The following is a 20,691-nucleotide window of genomic DNA, read 5'->3' on the forward strand; positions in this document are numbered from 1 at the left end:
ATTGGGTTAAATCAAATTGATCATTAAAAATTCCTCTCTCCTTTTTACCTTTTTAACGTGACTACTAGAAAATTGAAAATTGCATTCTGTAGCTCCCTTTATTTCTCTATCAGGCACTGCTGCTATAGTCAGTTAGGACTTAGCTGCTCAGGATCCAAGAGAGTCAGATGGGGGCAGTGAGCTTCAAATAAAAGTTTTCTAATCATGGACCTAGCTGGGGAGGTGGAGGGAGAGAAAATGGGCAGCTGCTGAAGTTCCAGGCCCTTCTGTTCCTCGTGCCCCAGGAAACACTGTGGCCAGGGCTGCTCATTCAACACGCAAGGCTGTGCATTCTCCGGGCACCACAGGCCATCAGCTATGTCCACTAGAGGTTCTGGGGTCCACAAAGAGGTTTGAGACCTGGCTGGGGGGCAGGAATCTTTGATTCTAAAATGCATAAATAAAAAAGGCAGAAGCAAAATGAATAAATGATGAATGTCCACAAACATGATAGTGCGTGCTTCATTCATCATTAATGTTAATACTCATTAAAGTTTCATCACCACTGAAAACAATTTGTTCAGCTTCTCACTTCACAGGAAGATAAGAATGTGCAGTGACTGTCCAGAAACCATAGTCACTTGGAAATTTAAAATACGCTGCTTGGGCCCAAGTGGTTTCACAAGTAGAATTATAGAAATCTTTACAAACGTTTCTACACCAAGAAAATGGTTTCTACACCATTCAGTGTTGATGTGAGTGAATTGCGAGATGTCTGATGTGATACAGAGTGGGGCCCCCAAACACAATGCCATATTCCCCGAAAGTCATATAAACAGGCCTTGTAATATTGGGGTAAATAAGAAAAAAATTAGGAAAGCTTAAATGTCTATCAAGTGGATCCTAGTTAAACACGTTTGGCACACTTGGACAATGGACCACAATGCTACCCTTGAAAAGGACCCAGTACAGCTTCAAATACTGACATGGGAAGATGTTTTTCATATTGTTAGCTGAAAAGTAAGCTGGATAAGAATCTCTGACATGTAAATGCATTTTTGTTTTTTGAAAAGATATGACTGCAATAAAAAATATATAGCTAATGTTTAGTGCTAAATGATCTACATGAGGGGTCAGCAAACTTTTCCTGTAAAGAGCCAGATAGTAAATACTTTAGGATTTGTGGGTCACATGGTCTGTGCTGCAACTACTCAGCTCTGCCTTTGTAGCTGGGAAGCAGCCATAAAGAATATGTAAATGAATCACTGTGGCTGTGTTGCAATAAAACTTTATTTACAAAAATAGGCAGAAGGCCAGATTTGGCCGCAGGGCCATAGTTTGCCAACCCCTGCTCTATATCATTATTCTATTTAATCTCCAGATAGCCCTTTATAGCAGAGACTATCAGTGATCCTAAATTATGGATGTGGAAACGAAGGCTTAGAGAGAGCAAATGACTTGCCCAAGGTCATCAGCTCTTATGCGGCATAGAAAAATGTCTGGAAAGAGACACACCACAGTGCATCAGTGCAGTTAATGCTGGGGAAGAGAAATGAGGCAGCTCTTACCCTTTCCTGTCCTCCTGTAATGCTTTCAGTGCATAAGTCTCATGAATGTGAAGGTTAATCTGAAAATATTCTTTAAGACTTTGGGGAAACTCACAGTCTCCTCTGCATTCTCTGTTGATCTTGTGTGTTAGTGTGGACCAACGCGGCGGAACTGTCGGAACAATCAGTGGCCGAGGAAATTCCTGGGGCAGAGCCCTACAGAGAAATTTTTGTGGACCAGGACCTGGCCCAGTATGATAAGGTGAGGGGTCTCGGGGAAGCACAGAGCTACAGCAGCAAGAGGGACCATGGAGAGATTGCCACTGCCTCTTGTTCTCTGTGTCTCAAGGACCGTCCCTTTTTCCTACTTCCAAGAAACCACCTCTTCCTCCCAAGACATTCAGCCAGGTTTGGCCACTGCTCATTTTATCCCAAATAACATCTACAACTACAAGGTACTGAGCACCTACTGTGTGCTGGGCCATGTCCTGTGCACTTGACATTTATTAGCTCGTTAATCTTCACCATCTTCAAAATAGATTTTATCACCCTCACTTTGCAGATGAGGAAACTGAAGCTCAGAGAGGTTCAGTGATGTGTTCACGGCTGCCCAATGCAAGGAGCAGTGTTAGGATTCAAAGCGAGGTCTGGTTAGCTTCTCAGCGGGTACTTCTAACTCCCACACAGTAATCACTTGGTCAACCTTCAGTGATGGGACAGTGACGCAAAAACACGTTCCTAGCAGGAGGAATTGAGCCCTGAAGTCAGGGAGGCCTGGGCCAAGAGACTCGTTAAAGAACCAGAGAGGTTTAAAGCAGGTATGCGAGCAGAACAGGTGGATTCAAGCCATCCTGGGAAGGGCCCAGGTCAATTTCTCCCCACTCAGACACGACTCGAAAGTTACTCTAAAAGAAGCAGTCTATAATATCTCGCTTTCCTTCAGGGCCAGGGCCTGCTCCTGCAGCAATTCTCAGAGTTTGTGAGGAGCAGACCTACCTGGGGTTCTTGTCAGACACGGAAATTCAAACCTTCAGGAGGCAGGGGGTTCCAACCAGGCATCCTGGGACCAGACTCTGAAAAATGTTGCAGAAAGGCGAGAAGCCACACTCAGATTCTGTATTTATCGCTGTGTAACAAGCCATCCCAAAACTTAGCGGCTTCCAACAGCAATTCATTATTCCCCAGAATCTATGGGTTGACCTAGAAGGTTCCTTTGCTCGCGTCCTCTGGCCTCACTCATGCGGCCTCAGTCAGCCGCTGGCTTGGCCAGTTTGGTGGTCGGTCTCCATTGGCCTCCTTCCCACATCTAGGGCCTCAGCCAGGACGCCTGGACTGGTGCGCCCCTTTGTGCATGTGGTTTTTCATCACAGCACGGTGGTCTCGGGGTTCCCAGGGGGCCAGAGCAGAAGCTGCACAGCCTGTAAGAACTTGCCTGGAGATCATGCAGCATCACTTCCACTCCATTCCATTGGTTAAAGCAAGTCACGGGGCCAGCCCAGACTAGAGGGTGGGGAAATAGACTGGATGGCAAAACTGCAAAGTATTTGTTGCCATTTTTCAACCTGCCTCAATTTTAACTCGGAAATATCGTGCAACCACTATAATTTTTTCTATTTATAGAAAATGTTTATAAGCCATTTATCATTTTTTCTATTTATAATAGAAAGAATTCTTTCTCTTTATAAGTTGTTTATACCCTGACTTGCCAGGACTCCTTCAAGTGACAATAAACAAATTAGCTTGAGGGGGAGCATCGATTAGCTCAACTTATTGGAAAATTTAAAGGGCCACTAGCTTCAGGTATGGCTAGATCCAGGAGCTTGAATAATGTCATCAGAACACTTCCCCACTACCAACCTCTCCCCTCTGTTTCCCTCAGAGTCTGGCTTTCTACATAAGGCTGGCTTTGTGTGTCAGAAAAGACAAACTCAGGCAAACAAGCCTACATATTTAAAGTTTATGATCCAAAAGAAGGCAAGATCCTCTCCCTCTGTAATCGATGTGTGAAATCTCTGATTGACCAGCTTGGGCCACATGCACATGGGGAGGCGGGACAAGAAGGAGCAGGGCACATGACTGACAATCCTACCCAGACCCCATGGAAGGAGGAATGCTCCCTCCAGAAGGGCAAGGGGACCCTCACCAGGAAAGCAGAACCCACAGCTGTCCACTGCCCTCTGCAAACTTCTTATATTCCAGCACTGGCACGGGGCCTGGCACTTAGTTGCTGCCCGATGAATGTTTGTTGCATGAAAAATGAATAAGCACCTGGCTGATCATAACAGGGTGAAACAGGGGAAACTGCCCAGGAGTAGGGAATATGTCTGATGCTCTCTCTTGAAGTTTTGCCACCAACTTTCACAAGGACCCAAAGGAAGGCCCCTGGCAGCAGCTGGCAATGTCAGACAGGCTTTCTCATGAGCGAGACCCTGTCCTGCCCCAGGTCACGGAGCTAGCAGGTCGTGAGGCTGACTGGACGGCTCTCCTGGGAATGAGCTGGCCCAGAAATTGCCCGTTTACCTCCTCCCGTGACTGCTTTGGAAAAGGCCTCTGGGGAATTTTTTCTTCTTCTTCTTCTTCTTCAGTTTTTCTGACATTTTATTGATAACGTCTGGTGAGAAGTTTGGGGGAATTTTTTTTTCCTTTTTTGGAAAACCTAACCAATTCTTTGGCTGCAGAGCTTTTTCACTGGAGAGATGGAGGACAGGGTTAATTATACCTGTGGGTACAGTCTACCAGCAATTTTGTTTTTCCAGCCGAAAGTTTACATGAGCCCATGCAAATAAATCACTATTCCTGTCTCATTTACTTTCCTGATTGAGTTACCTGGAAAAAATTCATACATGAATAGCCAAAAGAGGCAGGAAATATTAGAAGAGAGGAAAGGGAAAACAAACAGTTAAGAATGTTTTAAGTTAAAACAAATAACCCTCATTATAGGCAGAAAGTGGTCATACAGAATGTTGTTTTCCTAAGTACCTTTCCTAGGTCCCCAGTGTGCTAGGCTCTATATTATAAATGAAATCATTCTAAGTAAACTTTCTAGCAACAAATGTTCCCAAGTGGGATGGTTGTTCTTAATATGAAAGTCTAATTCTCGGGGAAAGGAAAGTTTCCGTACCTGTGAGGTACAGACATCCATTACAGGAGTCTATATACAATTACCTCATTTTAACCCAATTCTTGTCTCTATGAGATTTTCGAAGTGACAGAGATAGCCTTGAAAGTCTGCTTTTTCCCTCCCTGCCTGCCCTCACCTTCCCAAAGAATGATACCATATTTTTCCTGTCTTTCTTTAAATGGGCTCAGCCTTACATCCAGACCCACACCTAGTAAATTTCCCATCTGTCCTCCACCCAGGATGAAATAATTCTGCTGCTGGGAAAAGAAGTCAGCCGTCTCTCCGATTTTGAACTTGAATCTAAATACAAAGACACCGTGATAGCAAGCCTGCAGAACCAAGTGGCCAACCTGAGGCAGAAGCTGTTGGAAACAGCCACCTCCAGGCAGAAGGAGAGGGTGATCCCGCCCAAGTTTCAGGTTCTGCATGAAGAGGACGATGCCCAACAGAGAGAGATCCAGAGCTTGAAAAACCAGGTAGGGCTCAGAGACAAGTGGGTCGGGGCCTTGGGGTCACAACACAGGGTGACAGCTCTCAGGTAGAGCCTGGGGGGAGCCACCCGGGTAGTTAGAAATGGGCAGTGAGCACAGCATGGTGAAGAGTGCAGATCCAGGGAGTGGAGGGTTGGCAAGTTTCTAGCCTTGTAAGAACAATATTAGATTTGATTAAGTGCCTACCATGTTCAGGCCCCGGTGCAGGTGCTTTGGGTGCATTAGCTTATTTATTTATTTATTTACTTATTTAATGTATTTATTTATGGCTGCATTGGGTCTTCGTTGCTGTGCACGGGCTTTCTCTAGTTGCAGTGAGTAGGGGCTACTCTTCACTGCGGTGCGTGGGCTTCTCATTTCAGTGGCTTCTCTTGCTGCAGAGCATGGGCTCTAGGCACGTGGGCTTCGGTAGTTGCAGCATGAGGGCTTCAGTAGCTGTGGCTCGCGGACTCTAGAGTGCAGGCTCAGTAGTTGTGGCCCACGGGCATAGTTTCTCCACAGCATGTGGGATCTTCCTGGACCGGGGCTCGAACTCGTGTCCCCTGCATTGGCAGGCAGATTCTTAACCACTGCACCATGAGGGAAGTCCCCTCATTAGCTATTTAAACCTCAGTCTTCTGGCAGATGCCATTCTACAGATGAGGAGACTGAGGCACGCTCAGAGATGCCCAGGAGCTTGTTACAGCTTGCACAGCAAGTGAGAGGCAGTGATGTGATTTGGGCTCAGCTCTGCCACCTTGTACACCTCATGCTTTCACACCCACTTTGCATTTCCACCCAACTCCTGTCGCTTCAGTGACCACTTCTCACACCCACCCGGACCCAGCCAGAAAGAGCTGGAGATGGGGAGAAGGAACCCCACAGTGTTCCAAACACTGAGGCCTTTATCAAACCCTGAAGGCAGCTGCTGGTTCATTTATAGGGAATTTCACCAAAAATTCTCCACCCAGAATGTTTGGATTTACCAGTCAACTTCCTTCCTCCTGAAACTAAATCCAAAAAAAAAAAAAAAAAAAAAATTTTAAGTTTTAAAGAACTACTTTAAAATTGGCCACTGATCTTGTTCATAAATTATATCTCAACAAAGTTGATAAAAAAGCAATTGGTCATTGATGAATTTTGGCCTCAGTGCATAATTCTGCTTAAAACCGTAGTCAGATTTGGTTCAACATGGCGGAGTAGAAGGACATGTTCTCACTCCCTCTTTCGAGAACACTGGAATCACAACTAACTGCTGAACAATCATCGACAGGAAGACACTGGAGCTCACCAAAAAGATACCCCACATGCAAAGACAAAGGAGAAGGCGCAAAGAGACAGTATGAGGGGCGCAATCCCAATAAAATCAAATCCCATAACTGGTGGGTGGGTGACTCACAAACTGGAGAACACTTATACCACAGAAGTCCACCCACTGGAGTGAAGGTTCTGAGCTCAACATCGGGCTTCCCAACCTGGGGGTCTGGCAATGGGAGGAGGAATTCCTAGAGACTCAGACTTTGAAGGCTAGTGGGATTTGATTGCAGGACTTTGGCAGGACTGGGGGAAAGAGAGATTCCACTCTTGGAGGGCACACACAAAGTAGTGTGTGCATTGGGACGCAGGGGAAGGAGCAGTGACCCCCATAGGAGACTGAACCAGACCTACCTGCTAGTGTTGGAGGGTCTCCTGCAGAGGCGGGGGGCAGCTGTGGCTCACCAAGGGACAAGGACACTGGCAGCAGAAGTTCTGGGAAGTATTCCTTGGCATGAGCCCTCCCAGAGTATGCCATTAACCCCACCAAAGAGCCTGGGTAGGCTCCAGTGTTGGGTCACCTCAGGCCAAACAACTAACAGGGAGGGAAACCAACCCACCCATCAGCAGACAAGCAGATTAAAGTTTTACTGAGCTCTGCCCACCATTGCAAGAGCCAGCTCTACCCAGCACCAGTCCCTCCCATCAGGAAACTTCCACAAGCCTCTTAGATAGCCTCATCCACCAGAGGGCAGACAGCAGCAGCAAGAAGAACTACAATCCTGCAGCCTGTGGAACAAAAACCATATCCACAGAAAAACAGCGAAGATGAAAAGGCAGAGGGCTATGTAACAGATGAAGGAACAAGATAAAACCCCAGAAAAACAACTAAATGAAATGGAGAGAGGCAATATTCCAGAAAAAGAATTCAGAATAATGATAGTGAAGATGATCCTGGACCTCAGAAAAAGAATGGAGGCAAAGATCCAGAAGATGCAAGAAACGTTTAACAAAGATCTAGAAGAATTCAAGAACAAACAAACAGAGATGAAGAATACAATAACTGAAAAAAAAATACACTAGAAGGAATCAATAGAATAACTGGGGCAAAAGAACAGATAAGTGACCTGGAATACAGAATGGTGGAATTCACTGCTGCGGAACAGAATAAAGAAAAAAGAATGAAAAGAAATGAAGACAGCTTAAGAGACCTCGGGGACAACATTAAACACAACAACGTTCACATTATACGGGTCCCAGAAGGAGAAGAGAGAGAGAAAGGACCCGAGAAGATATTGAAGAGATTATAGTCAAAAACTTCCCTAACATCGGAAAGGAAATAGCCACCCAAGTCCAGGAAGCACAGAGAGTCCCATACAGGAGAAACCCAAGGAGAAACACACCGAGACACATAGTAATCAACTTGGCAAAAATTAAAGAAAAATTATTGACAGCAGCAAGGGAAAAATGACAAATAACATTCAAGGGAACTCCCAGAAGGTTACCAGCTGATTTCTCAGCAGAAAGTCTACAAGCCAGAAGGGAGTGGCATGATATACTTAAAGTGATGAAAGGGAAGAACGTACAACCAAGATTACTCTACCCAGCAAGGATCTCATTCAGATTCGATGGAGAAATCAAAAGCTTGACAGACAAGCAAAAGATAAGAGAATTGAGCACCACCAAACCAGCTCTACAACAAATGTTAAAGGAACTTCTGTAAGTGGGAAACACAAGAGAAGAAAAGGACCTACAAAAACAAACCCAAAACAATTAAGAAAATGGTCATAGGAACATACATATCGATAATTACCTTAAACGTGAATGGATTAAATGCTCCAACCAAAAGACACAGGGTTGCTGAATGGATACAAAAACAAGACCCATATATATGCTTTCTACAGAAGACCCACTTCAGACCTAGGGACACATACAGACTGAAAGTGAGGGGATGGAAAAAGATATTCCATGCAAATGGAAATCAAAGAAAGCTGGAGTAGCATTACTCATATCAGATAATATACACTTTAAAATAAAGAATGTTACAAGAGACAAGGAAGGACACTACGTAATGATCAAGGGATCAATCCAAGAAGAAGATGTAACAATTATAAATATATATGCACCCAGCATAGCAGCACCTCAATACATAAGGCAACTGCTAACAGCTCTAAAAGAGGAAATCAACAGTAACACAATAATAGTGGGGGACTTGAACACCTCACTTACACCAATGGACAGATCATCCAAAGAGAAAATTAATAAGGAAACACAAGCTTTAAATGACACAATAGACCAGATAGATTTAATTGATATTTGTAGGACATTCTGTCCAAAAACAGCGGATTGCACTTTCTTCTCAAGTGCGCATGGAACATTTTCCAGAATAGATCACGTCTTGGGTCAAAAATCAAGCCTCAGGAAATTTAAGAAAATTAAAATCATATCAAGCATCTTTTCTGACCACAACGCTATGAGATTAGAAATGAATTACAGGGAAAAACCTGTAAAAAACACAAACACACGGAGGCTAAACAGTACGTTACTAAATAACCAAGACATCACTGAAGAAATCAAAGAGGAAATCAAAAAATACCTTGAGACAAATGACAATGAAAACACGACGATCCAAAACCTATGGGATGCAGCAAAAGCATCCCATAGATTTAGAGGGAAGTTTATAGCTATAGAAGCCCACCTCAAGAAACAAGCAAAATCTCAAATAAACAATCTAACGTTACACCTAAAGGAACTAGAGAAAGAAGAACAAACAAAACCCAAAGTGAGCAGAAGGCAAGAAATCATAAAGATCAGAGCAGAGATAAATGAAATAGAAACAAAGAAAACAATAGCAAAGATCAATAAAACTAAAAGCTGGTTCTTTGAGAAGTTAAACAAAATTGATAAACCATTAGCCAGACTCATCAAGAAAAAGAGGGAGAGGACTCAAATCAATAAAATTAGAAAGGAAAAAGAAGTTACAACAGACACCGCAGAAATACAAAGCATCCTAAGAGACAACTACAAGCAACTCTATGCCAATAAAATGGACAACCTAGAAGACATGAACAAATTCTTAGAAAGTTATAACCTTTCAAGACTGAACCAGGAAGAAATAGAAAATATGAACAGACCAATCACAAGTAATGGAATTGAAACTGTGATTAAAAATCTTCCAACAAACAGAAGTCCAGGACCAGAAGGCTTCACAGGTGAATTCTATCAAACATTTAGAGACGAGCTAACACCCATCCTTCTCAAACTCTTCCAAAAAATTGCAGAGGAAGGAACACTCCCAAACTCATTCTCTGAGGCCACCATCACCCTGATACCAAAACCAGACAAAGATACTACAAAAAAAGAAAATTACAGACCAATATGACTGATGAATATAGATGCAAAAATCTTCAACAAAATACTAGCAAACAGAATCCAACAACACATTAAAAGGATCATACACCATGATCAAGTGGGATTTATCCCAGAGAGGCAAGGATTCTTCAATATATGCAAATCAATCAATGTGATACACGATATTAACAAATTGAAAAAGAAAAACCATATGATCATCTCAATGGATGCAGAAAACACTTTTGACAAAATTCAACACTGATTTATGATAAAAACTCTCCAGAAAGTGGGCATAGAGGGAACCTACTTCACCATAGTAAAGGCCATATATGACAAAGCCACAGCAAACATCATTCTCAATGGTGAAAAACTGAAAGCATTTCCTCTAAGATCAGGAACAAGACAAGGATGTCCACTCTCACTACTATTCTTCAACATAGTTTTGGAAGTCCTAGCCACAGCAATCAGTGAAGAAAAAGCAATAAAAGGAATCCAAATTGAAAAAGAAGAAGTAAAACTGTCACTGTTTGCAGATGACAGGATACTATACAGAGAGAATCCTAAAGATGGCACCAGAAAACTACTAGAGCTAATCAGTGAACTTGGTCAAGTTGCAGGACACAAAATGAATGCACAGAAATCTCTTGCATTCCTATACACTAATGATGAAAAATCTGAAAGAGAAATTAAGGAAACACTCCCATGTACCACTGCAACCAAAAAATAAAATACCTAGGAATAAACCTACCTAGGGAGACAAAGACCTGTATGCAGAAAACTGTAAGACACTGATGAAAGAAATTAAAGATGATAGCAACAGATGGAGAGATATACCACGTTCTTGGATTGGAAGAATCAAAATTGTGAAAATGGCTATACTACCCAAAGCAATCTACAGATTCAATGCAATCCCTATCAAATTACCAATGGCATTTTTTACAGAACTGGAACAAAAAAGCTTAAAATTTGTGTGGAGACACAAAAGACCCCGAATAGCCAAATCAGTCTTGAGGGGAAAAAACGGAGATGGAGGAATCAGACTCCCTAAGTTCAGCCTATACTACAAAGCCACAGTAATCAAGACAATATGGTACTGGCACAAAAACAGAAATATAGGTCAATGGAACTGGATAGAAAGCCCAGAGATAAACCCACGCACCTATGGTCAACTAATCTATGACAAAGGAGGCAAGGATATACAGTGGAGAAAAGACAGTCTCTTCAATAAGTGGTGCTGGGAAAACTGGACAGCTACATGTAAAAGAATGAAATTAGAACACTCCCTAACGCCATACACAAAAATAAACTCAAAATGGATTAGAGACCTAAATGTAAGACCAGACACTATAAAATTCTTAGAGGAAAACATAGGAAGAACACTCTTCGACATAAATCACAGCAAGATATTTTTTGATCCACTTCCTAGAGTAATGGAAATAAATACCAAAATAAACAAATGGGACCTAATGAAACTTCAAAGCTTTTGCACAGCAAAGGAAACCATAAACAAGATGAAGAGACAACCCTCAGAATGGGAGAAAATATTTGCAAAGGAAGCAACTGACAAATGATTAATTTCCAAAATATATAAACAGCTCATGCAGCTCAATATTAAAAAAACAAACAACCTAATCCAAAAATGGGCAGAAAACCTAAATAGACATTTCTCCAAAGAAGATATACCACTGGCCAAGAAGCACATGAAAAGCTGCTCAACATCATTAATTATTAGAGAAATGCAAATCAAAACTACAATGAGGTATCACCTCACACCAGTTAGAATGGGCATCATCAGAAAATCTACAAACAACAAATGCTGGAGACGGTGTGGAGAAAAGGGGACCGTCTTGCACTGTTGGTGGGAATGTAAATTGATACAGCCACTATGGAGAACAGTATGGAGGTTCCTTAAAAAACTAAAAATAGAATTACCATAGGACCCAGCAATCCCACTACTGGGCATATACCCAGAGAAAACCATAATTCAAAAAGCCACATGCACCCCAGTGTTCATTGCAGTACTATTTACAATAGCCAGATCATGGAAGCAACCTAAATGCCCATCAACAGACGAATGGTTAAAGAGGAAATGGTACATATGTACAATGGAATATTACTCAGCCATGAAAAGGAAGAAAATTGGGTTATTTGTAGAGACGTGGATGCATCTAGAGACTGCCATACAGAGTGAAGTAAGTCAGAAAGAGAAGAACAAATATCATATATTAACACATATATTTGGAACCTAGAAAAATGGTAAAGATGAACCAGTTTGCAGAGCAGAAATGGAGACACACATGTAGAGAACAAACGTATGGACACCAAGGGGGGAAAGCGGCAGGGGGTGGGGATGGTGGTATGATGAATTGAGAGATTGGGATTTACATGTATACACTGATGTGTATAAAATGGGTGACTAATAAGAAAAGTATAAATAAATAAATAAACATTTAAAAAAAGAGAGAGAGAGAAAAAAAAAAAAACCGTAGTCAGTGCTTGGGGGCCTTTGTTCTCTTGTGCTCTGTTTACTGTCTTTCCCTTCTGTAACCGATTCTAGGTACACAGTTTCAGTCCTAGAAATGGTGCTCTAGAAAGGACACAGATTGTGTATGGTGAACCTAGGAGATTCTAGCAGGAAACTGTAAGCTCCATGAAGGCAAAGGTTGGGCCCAGTAACCTTCTAGAACTCTGTTAGGACTGTGGCTGTTTGTTTGTTCTTTATTCATCCATCCGTCCATTAATCCAAAGAAATATTTTGGGGGGCCTATCCCGTGCCATGCCCTCTTCCAGGCTCTGAGAATTCAGCAGAGAACAAGACAGACATGATCCTTCCCCCTGTTATGCTCTAGTGAGGGAGACAGAAAAAACAAGTCAACAAATACATGCTCTAATATGTAAATGAACTAATGACTCTCCTTCAAACCTGGTTTTGAAAAAACAATGAAAGTAACAGGTCCTGTAGGAATTATTAGTGCAAACAGCTACCTTGACAGGTAGCTGACACATTAATGAGCATCTTTTTCTTGAACTGAACCCAATTTTGCTGAAATATTCCTTTCAGTTATTCTCCCATTTCAGAGCTTTCCTGAGAAAATGACATGTCTTTTTCAGGTACATGGACGAGGCTGAATTATTCCCACATACCTTTTTTTTTTTTTGGCCGTACCACGCACCTTGCAGGATCTTAGTTCCCTGACCAGGGATCAAACCCAGGCCTCCAGCAGTGGAAGCACAGAGTCCTAACCACTGGACTGCCAGGGAATTCCCCACATACCTTTTTTTAAATAATTGAAATATATTTGACATAGAATATTATATAATTTCCACATAGCTTTGAATATCAGCCGGTCCCAATTTGAGTTTTATTTAAAGTGGCTGCCGATATCTTGGGGAAAAAATGTTTTTTTACAAAGAAATTATCTAGAAATAATTACACTGATGCATCATGCTGTTGCCGCCCCTACCCCTGGAGCTTCACTTATAACTGAAGAAGAATATTTTATAGCAAGGCATATATGAACCAGAGGCTCCATTGGTTTGAACTCAAATCGAGTTTCATCCACTGACATTTTAGTTTCTTAAGTATTCTACTGCCTGCAGAGCATTCCACCAGAAGTGTAAGCCACATGGCAGGTTGATTTATGGTTCTGATTACTTTATGTGTTTTCCCTGGTCCCCGAAGGTGTGTGCATAATGATTTGCTCTCAGAGATCTTCGATCCGCTACAATATCACTAGAAAATTCTTACCTCCATGTGCTCTTATACGCCTGTGCTAATTAGAAGCCAAATTATCATCCTGAAACAATCACTCCTCCTAGCACTCTTAACTTTCTTATGATTCAGTGCCCATTTTATTACACAGCTTAACAGACATTAAACATCTTGGAATTTATGCCATTACAAACAATATGGATATTTACTTTGATAGTAAAAGTATCAAAGAGGTTTGAAGACTCTTTGGAGTTTTCCAGCAATCCGAAATCCTAAAACTCTGACACTCAGATTGAAATATTTTCAATCTGTCAAAACCACTGGAGTCTTAGAGGGGAACATATGTTTTCCCTTCTGGAAGTTTGTCTCTGTGTGTTCTATCTCTGGTATCATGCAAATAAAAGCATTAAGCTGAGAAGAGCTTACAAACACTTTCAGTGTTCCAAGGACCTTTTATGGAAAAGTTGTATTTCCCCCCAACAGAGAAAAGTAAGATGTGAAAGAATTTTTTCACTCAAAGTTTCCAAAGCACAAACATGCAAAAGTATAGCTTTGGGGAGAGTGGGGGTCAGAGTGACCTGTGTCCCCGCAACTTCTAGCATAGACCCCCCCCAATAATGTCTCAGGTGCCCCAGGGAAAAAATAAGTGTAACTGCCCCAAATGTCCTAGACTCTGAACCATGATGGTGCATGAAACGAGTCAGAAAACTTGTGAGACCTTGACGTATCTGTTAATTCTACCAGAGTAATAATGACAAGATTTCCAAGGACACAAACCAAGACCAAAGGCTGTGACCGCCATCTGGTGGCCATATCAGCACGCCCGAACTCCATTACCTGGGCATGCCCACCACCTCCCCCCAATCTTTTTTTTTTTTTTTTTTTTTTTTTAGTGTGATGCCCACAACCTGGCCTGATGGTAAACAGGGAAATTCCTGTATTTCTTCTTTTGGAGGGATTATTTTTATTTAAGATACTGAATCTCTATTTACTCTTATAACAGTTATTTTTAATTTAATGCACGTTTTTAAGTTTAAAAAGGGAGCTGCTTCTACGAAAAATGCTAAGAAATTATAGTGGGGCTAGCCAAGAGACATGGGAAAAATAGTGAAAGTGGTATATGAATGACTGAAGTTTAGGAACTCTCTTCGGGTGGGGTTGCTAGAAAAAGTAAGGACACCCAGTTAAATTTGAATTTTAGAATTTCGTTTTAGTGTGTGTCCCAAATATTGCATGGGACACATTTGCACTAAAATATTATTCATTATCTGAAATCCTATTTTAAGTGAACATCCTTTTTTCCTCCCCTAAATCTGGCAACCTTACCTTAGGAGAACAAAGAAATTGCACCCAGGACTTCCCTGGTGGCACAGTGGTTAGGAATCCGCCTGCCAGTGCAGGGGACACGGGCTCGAGCCCTGGTTGGGGAAGATCCCACATGCCGCGGAGCATCTAAGCCCGTGCGCCACAACTACTGAGTCCCTCGTGCCACAACTACTGAAGCCCGTGTACTTAGAGCCCATGCTCTGCAACAAGAGAAGGCGCTGCAATAAGCCTGTGCACCGCAACAAAGACCCAACGCAACCAAAAATAAATAAATTTATTTTTAAAAAAAGAAAAGAAACTGCACCCTTCTCCTTGTCACTTCCATTTTGATCTATCAGAATAAGCTAGTGGGGCTTCCCTTGTGGTGCAGTGGTTGAGAGTCCGCTTGCCGATGCAGGGGACGCAGGTTCGTGCCCCAGTTCGGGAAGATCCCACATGCCGCAGAGCGGCTGGGCCCGTGGGCCATGGTCGCTGAGCCTGTGCGTCCGGAGCCTGCGCCCCACAACGGGAGAGGCCACAACAGTGAGAGGCCCGCGTACTGCAAAAAAAAAAAAAAAGAAAAGCAAAACAAGCTAGCTCTTGTCCTGTCTACGGATTGCGTAGCATTTATGCCCCAGTAAATGGGTCCCTGTGGGAGTACTGAGGCCTGACATCTGAAAAATCACAGGGCAAAGGCCCACAGTGCACCTTGAGTTGGGAAAGTCCTGGCCACTCAGAACAAGCAGTCTGGCCACATCAGACCGAGAGGGAGGGGGTTCTGGGCCCAGCTCTCTTTCCCGGCCTCTCGGGTACCTGCTCTGTGGAGGCCGAGGCCTGGCAGCTACTTTCGGGCCCTTACCAACGTTGCATTTGATGGAGAGCCTTCCGCACCCCACGTGTAGACCTAGACCCCTGGAGAGGGACCGGCCCTTGAGGGGGCTCTGATCCATGGATTTAGAGGGTGCTCACAGCAGCCATAGATAGAGCCGGCCTGTGGTGCTCCCACCCACGATTCCTGTATTTCCTCTTTTTTTTTTTTTTTTTTTTGTGGTACGCATGCCTCTCACTGTTGTGGTCTCTCCCAGTGCGGAGCACAGGCTCCGGACGCGCAGGCTCAGGGGCCATGGCTACGGGCCCAGCCGCTCCGCGGCATGTGGGATCTTCCCAGACCGGGACATGAACACGTGTCCCCTGCATCGGCAGGCAGACTCTCAACCACTGCACCACCAAGGAAGCCCTTGTATTTCCTCTTAATAACAACCACACTGGCATTTAAGTGAGCCTGGCAAGGCTTGCAAATGCACACATAAAGATTACCAACTATCTTCCCCAGAGACGCACGAGGGAAGCTGAAGCTAAAACACCCCGTGAGGGCTTACCTGGTGGCGCAGTGGTTGAGAGTCCGCCTGCCGATGCAGGGGACATGGGTTCGTGCCCCGGTCCGGGAAGATCCCACATGCCATGGAGCGGCTGGGCCCGTGAGCCATGGCCGCTGAGCCTGCGCGTCCGGAGCCTGTGCTCCACAAAGGGAGAGGCCACAACAGTGAGAGGCCCGCGTGCCGCAAAAAAAAAAAAACAAAAAAAACACCCCGTGGTAGGTAGAGGAGAGGACCGTCACAGCTCATCCCCCTGTGCCGTGTGCCAGGCATGATCTGAGCACTTGTACACATGTTAACTTATTAAAATACTTCTAACAATCCTATCAGGTTGGGACTACCATCACCCCGCATACAGACTGAACAAAAGGAAACAGAATATGGTGTCCTCCTTGTGTTCACAAAGCCAATTAACTGGCAGAGGCAGGACTTGAAGGCCACAGTCCGGCTCCCGAGTCCATGCCATGCTTTACAGCCTCCAACTTCTCACGCTCATTCCTAGAGCCACCTGGGAAGGAGGAACCAGGCAACTAAAGACTGGGTTTGAATCAGACTCCACGTCTGACCAGCCACGTGATGCCGAGCAGGGGGCCTCGCCTCTCTGAGTCTCAACCTGGCTCCCTTGCAAAATGGGCACATTAATGGGAACGTCAGCCTTCAGCAACGCTGTGACGAGTATCAGTGTAGCACGTGTGAACGGGCTTTGTAAACTCTGGAGTGTTCTGTGAGGTATAAACTACCCTCTATTCTCATTAGAGGGAATTCATTTCATAACCTGCTCCCGGCTCTTGAACTTTGCTGTGCATCCAGTCAGTGCTGGATGATCTGGAACCAACAGCTGGTCTATTTATGGCTGAAAACCCACAGGTCATAGGAAGACAGCAGCACTGGAGCCCCTGGGTGGCCACAAAGATAAGGTCCGTGTCTCGAGGACCGATGACATGGTGGTCACTGAAGGAACAGGCCCCCTCCTGCCCCTTCCACTAGTGACAACGGAAAACCTTGGTTTCCCCAACACCCCGATCCAAGATCAACCCGACTCTTTGCCCAACGTTGGAGAAGTACCGGCGTGTCCTGCAGGCCTGGCTGGCCCCCTCTGACTGTGTGTTGCCTCTTTCCACAGATCAGTGCCCTACAGCAAGGCTACAACCAGGTGCTGAGCCAGACCCTGTCTGAGAGAAACTTAGAAATCACCTCCCTGAAGCACGAGGCCGAGAACTTAAGGAGGGACGCCGCCATCACGTCAGGTGAGGCCCTTCTGCATTCAGGCCCCAGAGCTTCTGCCCTCCCCCTGCAGACATCACCAGTCAACCAGCACACCTGTGCCCGTGACCTGGGTGCAGCCTCAGGGATCACCCGTGTCAGTGCATTAGAGTTCTCCCTCAGTGGAGGTTTCTTGCCACCCAGTTCCGAGGGCAGGGCCTGGTAAATATTTGAGAGAATGGTATCTCTTGGCTACAAGGTCTCCTGAGCACTGGCCCCACCAGGGAGAACACAGGTCGCCTTGTGGCTTGGGTGGTTCCACAAAGCAGCCTGAGTGCAAACTAGAGCGTGGACAAAATGGGGTCACTCCTTTAAGGCACCCATGGTCTCACCCATTTCAGCCGAGTGCACTTGGGCCCAAGGGAAACCATTTTCTAATTTGATCAGAGGTGGTTCCCTGATAAAGGGCTTGGGTTGGGAGAGGGGCAGCCAACGCACAGCTGTGGCTGAGCTTTGATTCCCTGGATTCCTTCATTGCTTCCACATGTTTCTTGACCTCCTTCTAGGTGTCAGGCCCCGTTCCAGGCTCCAGGGAGGGAGAGCCAAAAAAGACAGTCAGATTCCTGTACTCACAGATTTGGGAGGGGGTGACAGACAATAAAAGTAAACGGATGAATAAACAAGCCCACTTCAGAGAGCAGTGCTGCTGTGGAGAAAATAAACTGTGTGTCGTGGTGGCCAGCGCTTCAAGGGGGGAGGCCAAGGGGGACCAGCTTAGTGGGTGTGCAACCATGGAACTCAGGTGGGACTTGAACCCGTGGGCTGGGACTCGAACCCACTCAGAACCCACTATCTTTTAATCGAGATCATGCATCTGGTCTCGGGACTTAATAAAGCTCAGGTTCTTTATGTCTCATGCAGAAAGAATTCAGTGAGAGACAAAGTAAGAAGTGGATTTCTTTAGAGAGAAACACACTCCACAGACAGAGTGTGGGCCATTTCAGAAGGCTAGAGGCCCCCAAATATGGGGCAGTTAGTTTTTATGGGCTGGGTAATTTTATAGGCTAAAGAGTGGGAGGATTGGGACAACTCTAATATTTTGGGGAAGGGGCGGGGATTTCCAGGAATTGGGCCAACACCCACTTTTTTTTTTTTTTTTCCTGTACGCGGGCCTCTCACAGTTGTGGCCTCTCCCATTGCGGAGCACAGGCTCCGGACGTGCAGGCTCAGCAGCCATGGCTCACGGGCCCAGCCGCTACGCAGCATGTGGGATCTTCCCGGACCGGGGCACGAACCCGTGTCCCCTGCATCGGCAGGCGGACTCTCAACCACCGCGCCACCAGGGAAGCCCCACCACCCACTTTTTGACCTTTATGGTCAGCCTCGGAACAGTCCTGGTGCTGATGGGTGTGTCATTTCGCTCATGTGTTACAATGAGCCTGTAATGGGGCTCCAGTTCCCCTGGAACTCGAATCTTACGCCCCCTTGGACCTAGCCGATTCTAACCAGTTCATGTTGTATCCTCCACCGCTATGTCCTTCTTTTAGAGAGGACCTGTTTCAGGTGGGCAAGGACAAGCCAAGGGCAAGCGAGCCTGCGTGGAGTGAACAGGGGATTGTGGGGCTGGGCAGGGTCGGGGGGGTCTGGGTTTTTATTCCAAGGGTGTTGGGAATCCAGTGGAGGTTTTTAAGCAGAAACTGACATGTCTAGAGACCTGAAGAGGATGGGGCCACTCACAGACGAGGGGAGAGAGAGAAGCAGGTGACAGGGAGGAGGCAGTGAGCCTCGGAGGGGCACGTCACTCTGAAAGCAGCCAGTGCGTAGCAGGAAACATGCCCACAGCTGTAGAAGCCAGGCATAGCATTGAGTCGCACGTGAATCCCCATCTCTGTATGAATCTGTGCTTTTCTTCTGCCTCACTCTGCAACTTAATCACACCCACACCCACCCCCTGCTGCCCCCAGGTCTCTGCTTATGCTCCTCCCTCACTTGGGATGTCCTCAGATGTTTTCTGAGCACCTCCCCCAGGCTAGGTGCTGTTCTGGGCACCAGGAATGGAAGGATGAACTCGCTGGTCCTCACCTTCCTCCCGTATGTCGGCCAGTGAAACCTCATCCAAGCATCAAGCCTGTCTCAGATCCCACCTTCTCCGATCAGGGAGTCGGACAGGCCTGGGTTGGGATAACGCTTGAGATGGGCTGGACCCACTCAAAGTGTGGCAAGCCCCAGAGGGATTTCCAAGTAACTGAACTCTGTCCTGGAGGCAAAGCTCATTTTTAAAATGAAATTCTGGAGCATTTTGTGCTTTATTTCATAGACATTCTTGATTGAAACCTACCACTAAAACTGGGCCTGATGTTCTTTCAAGAAAAGAACCGTAGGAGATAACCCAATACCACTGCATTTATGCACCCTTCTTCCCACTTTTATTCAAAATGATACTACAATGCAAGAGGGAAGAGATATGGGGAGATATGTATATGCATAACTGATTCACTTGGTTATAAAGCAGAAACTAAAACACCATTGTAAAGCAATTATACTCCAATAAAGATGTTTAAAAAATGATACTACAGTAATGGAGGAGTTATCTATTGCTGCATAACAAGTTACCCCAAAATGTAATGGATAAAACCCCAACCAATATTTATTATCTCCTCCAGTTTCTGTAGTTCAGGAATTTGAGGGGGGGGTGACTTAGTTCTCATGAGTTGCAGGCAAGATGTCGGCTGGGGCATCAGTCATGTCATCTAAAGCCTCGGGGGGAGCCGGAGGATCCCCCTTCAGAATGGCTGCTCATGTGGCTATTGGCTGGAGGCCTTAGTCCCTCAGCACACATGCTTCTCTCTAGGGCTGCTTGAGTGTCGTCACGACACAGCAGTTGGCTTCCCCCAGAGTGAGTGATTGGAGAGAGAGCAAAGAGGAGGCCACAGTGTCTTTTATGACCCAGCCTGAGAGGAAACAGTCCGTCATTTCCACAGTATCATATTGGTGACCCATGGCAGCCCTATTCAGGGTGGGAGGGGCTAACCAGGGCATGAATTCTAGGTGGTAGGGATCATTGGGGCCATTTTGGAAGCTGGCTGCCGAGAAAAATAATAGGCGCCATGGAACAAACATAATTTAGCCACTTTGTGTTCTTGGGGCATACCATCTCATTTGACGCTTACAATAACTCTGTGTAGGACAGACAGTGGGAGGTGAAATAGCTTGTCCAAGACCACCAAGCTAATAAGTGGTAGAGAGGGGTCCAAACTCAGAGGACTGAGAAACCAACCACCCACCCCATCAATAGTGTCCAGCAGTGCCCTCTGCCACACGCCCGTGTCCTGGCCTCTGGAGAAGAATTCCTGGACCTTCCCTGTGCTGGGCC

The 20,691-nt window shown here is 45.1% G+C and overlaps 2 protein-coding genes across 2 annotated transcripts in view; both read left to right on the forward strand.

The window, feature by feature from the left end:
* Positions 1-20,691, forward strand: part of LOC309807669 (interferon regulatory factor 6-like) — a 1,069,421-nt gene that overhangs the window by 787,943 nt on the left and 260,787 nt on the right. The gene's annotated exons all lie outside the window — the stretch shown is intronic.
* Positions 1-20,691, forward strand: part of LOC309808884 (forkhead-associated domain-containing protein 1-like) — a gene marked incomplete at both ends in the record, with an annotated part of 100,362 nt that overhangs the window by 42,660 nt on the left and 37,011 nt on the right. Inside the window, 3 exons of the mRNA XM_082629457.1 lie at positions 1,679-1,788; positions 4,887-5,123; positions 17,239-17,362. Of these exons, the coding sequence (XP_082485583.1) occupies positions 1,679-1,788; positions 4,887-5,123; positions 17,239-17,362 (471 nt within the window). The remainder of the gene's footprint in view (positions 1-1,678; positions 1,789-4,886; positions 5,124-17,238; positions 17,363-20,691) is intronic.

This window comes from Mesoplodon mirus (assembly GCF_964341445.2).
Source record: "Mesoplodon mirus genome assembly, chromosome: 7".
In the NCBI taxonomy this organism is placed as follows: domain Eukaryota; kingdom Metazoa; phylum Chordata; class Mammalia; order Artiodactyla; family Ziphiidae; genus Mesoplodon; species Mesoplodon mirus.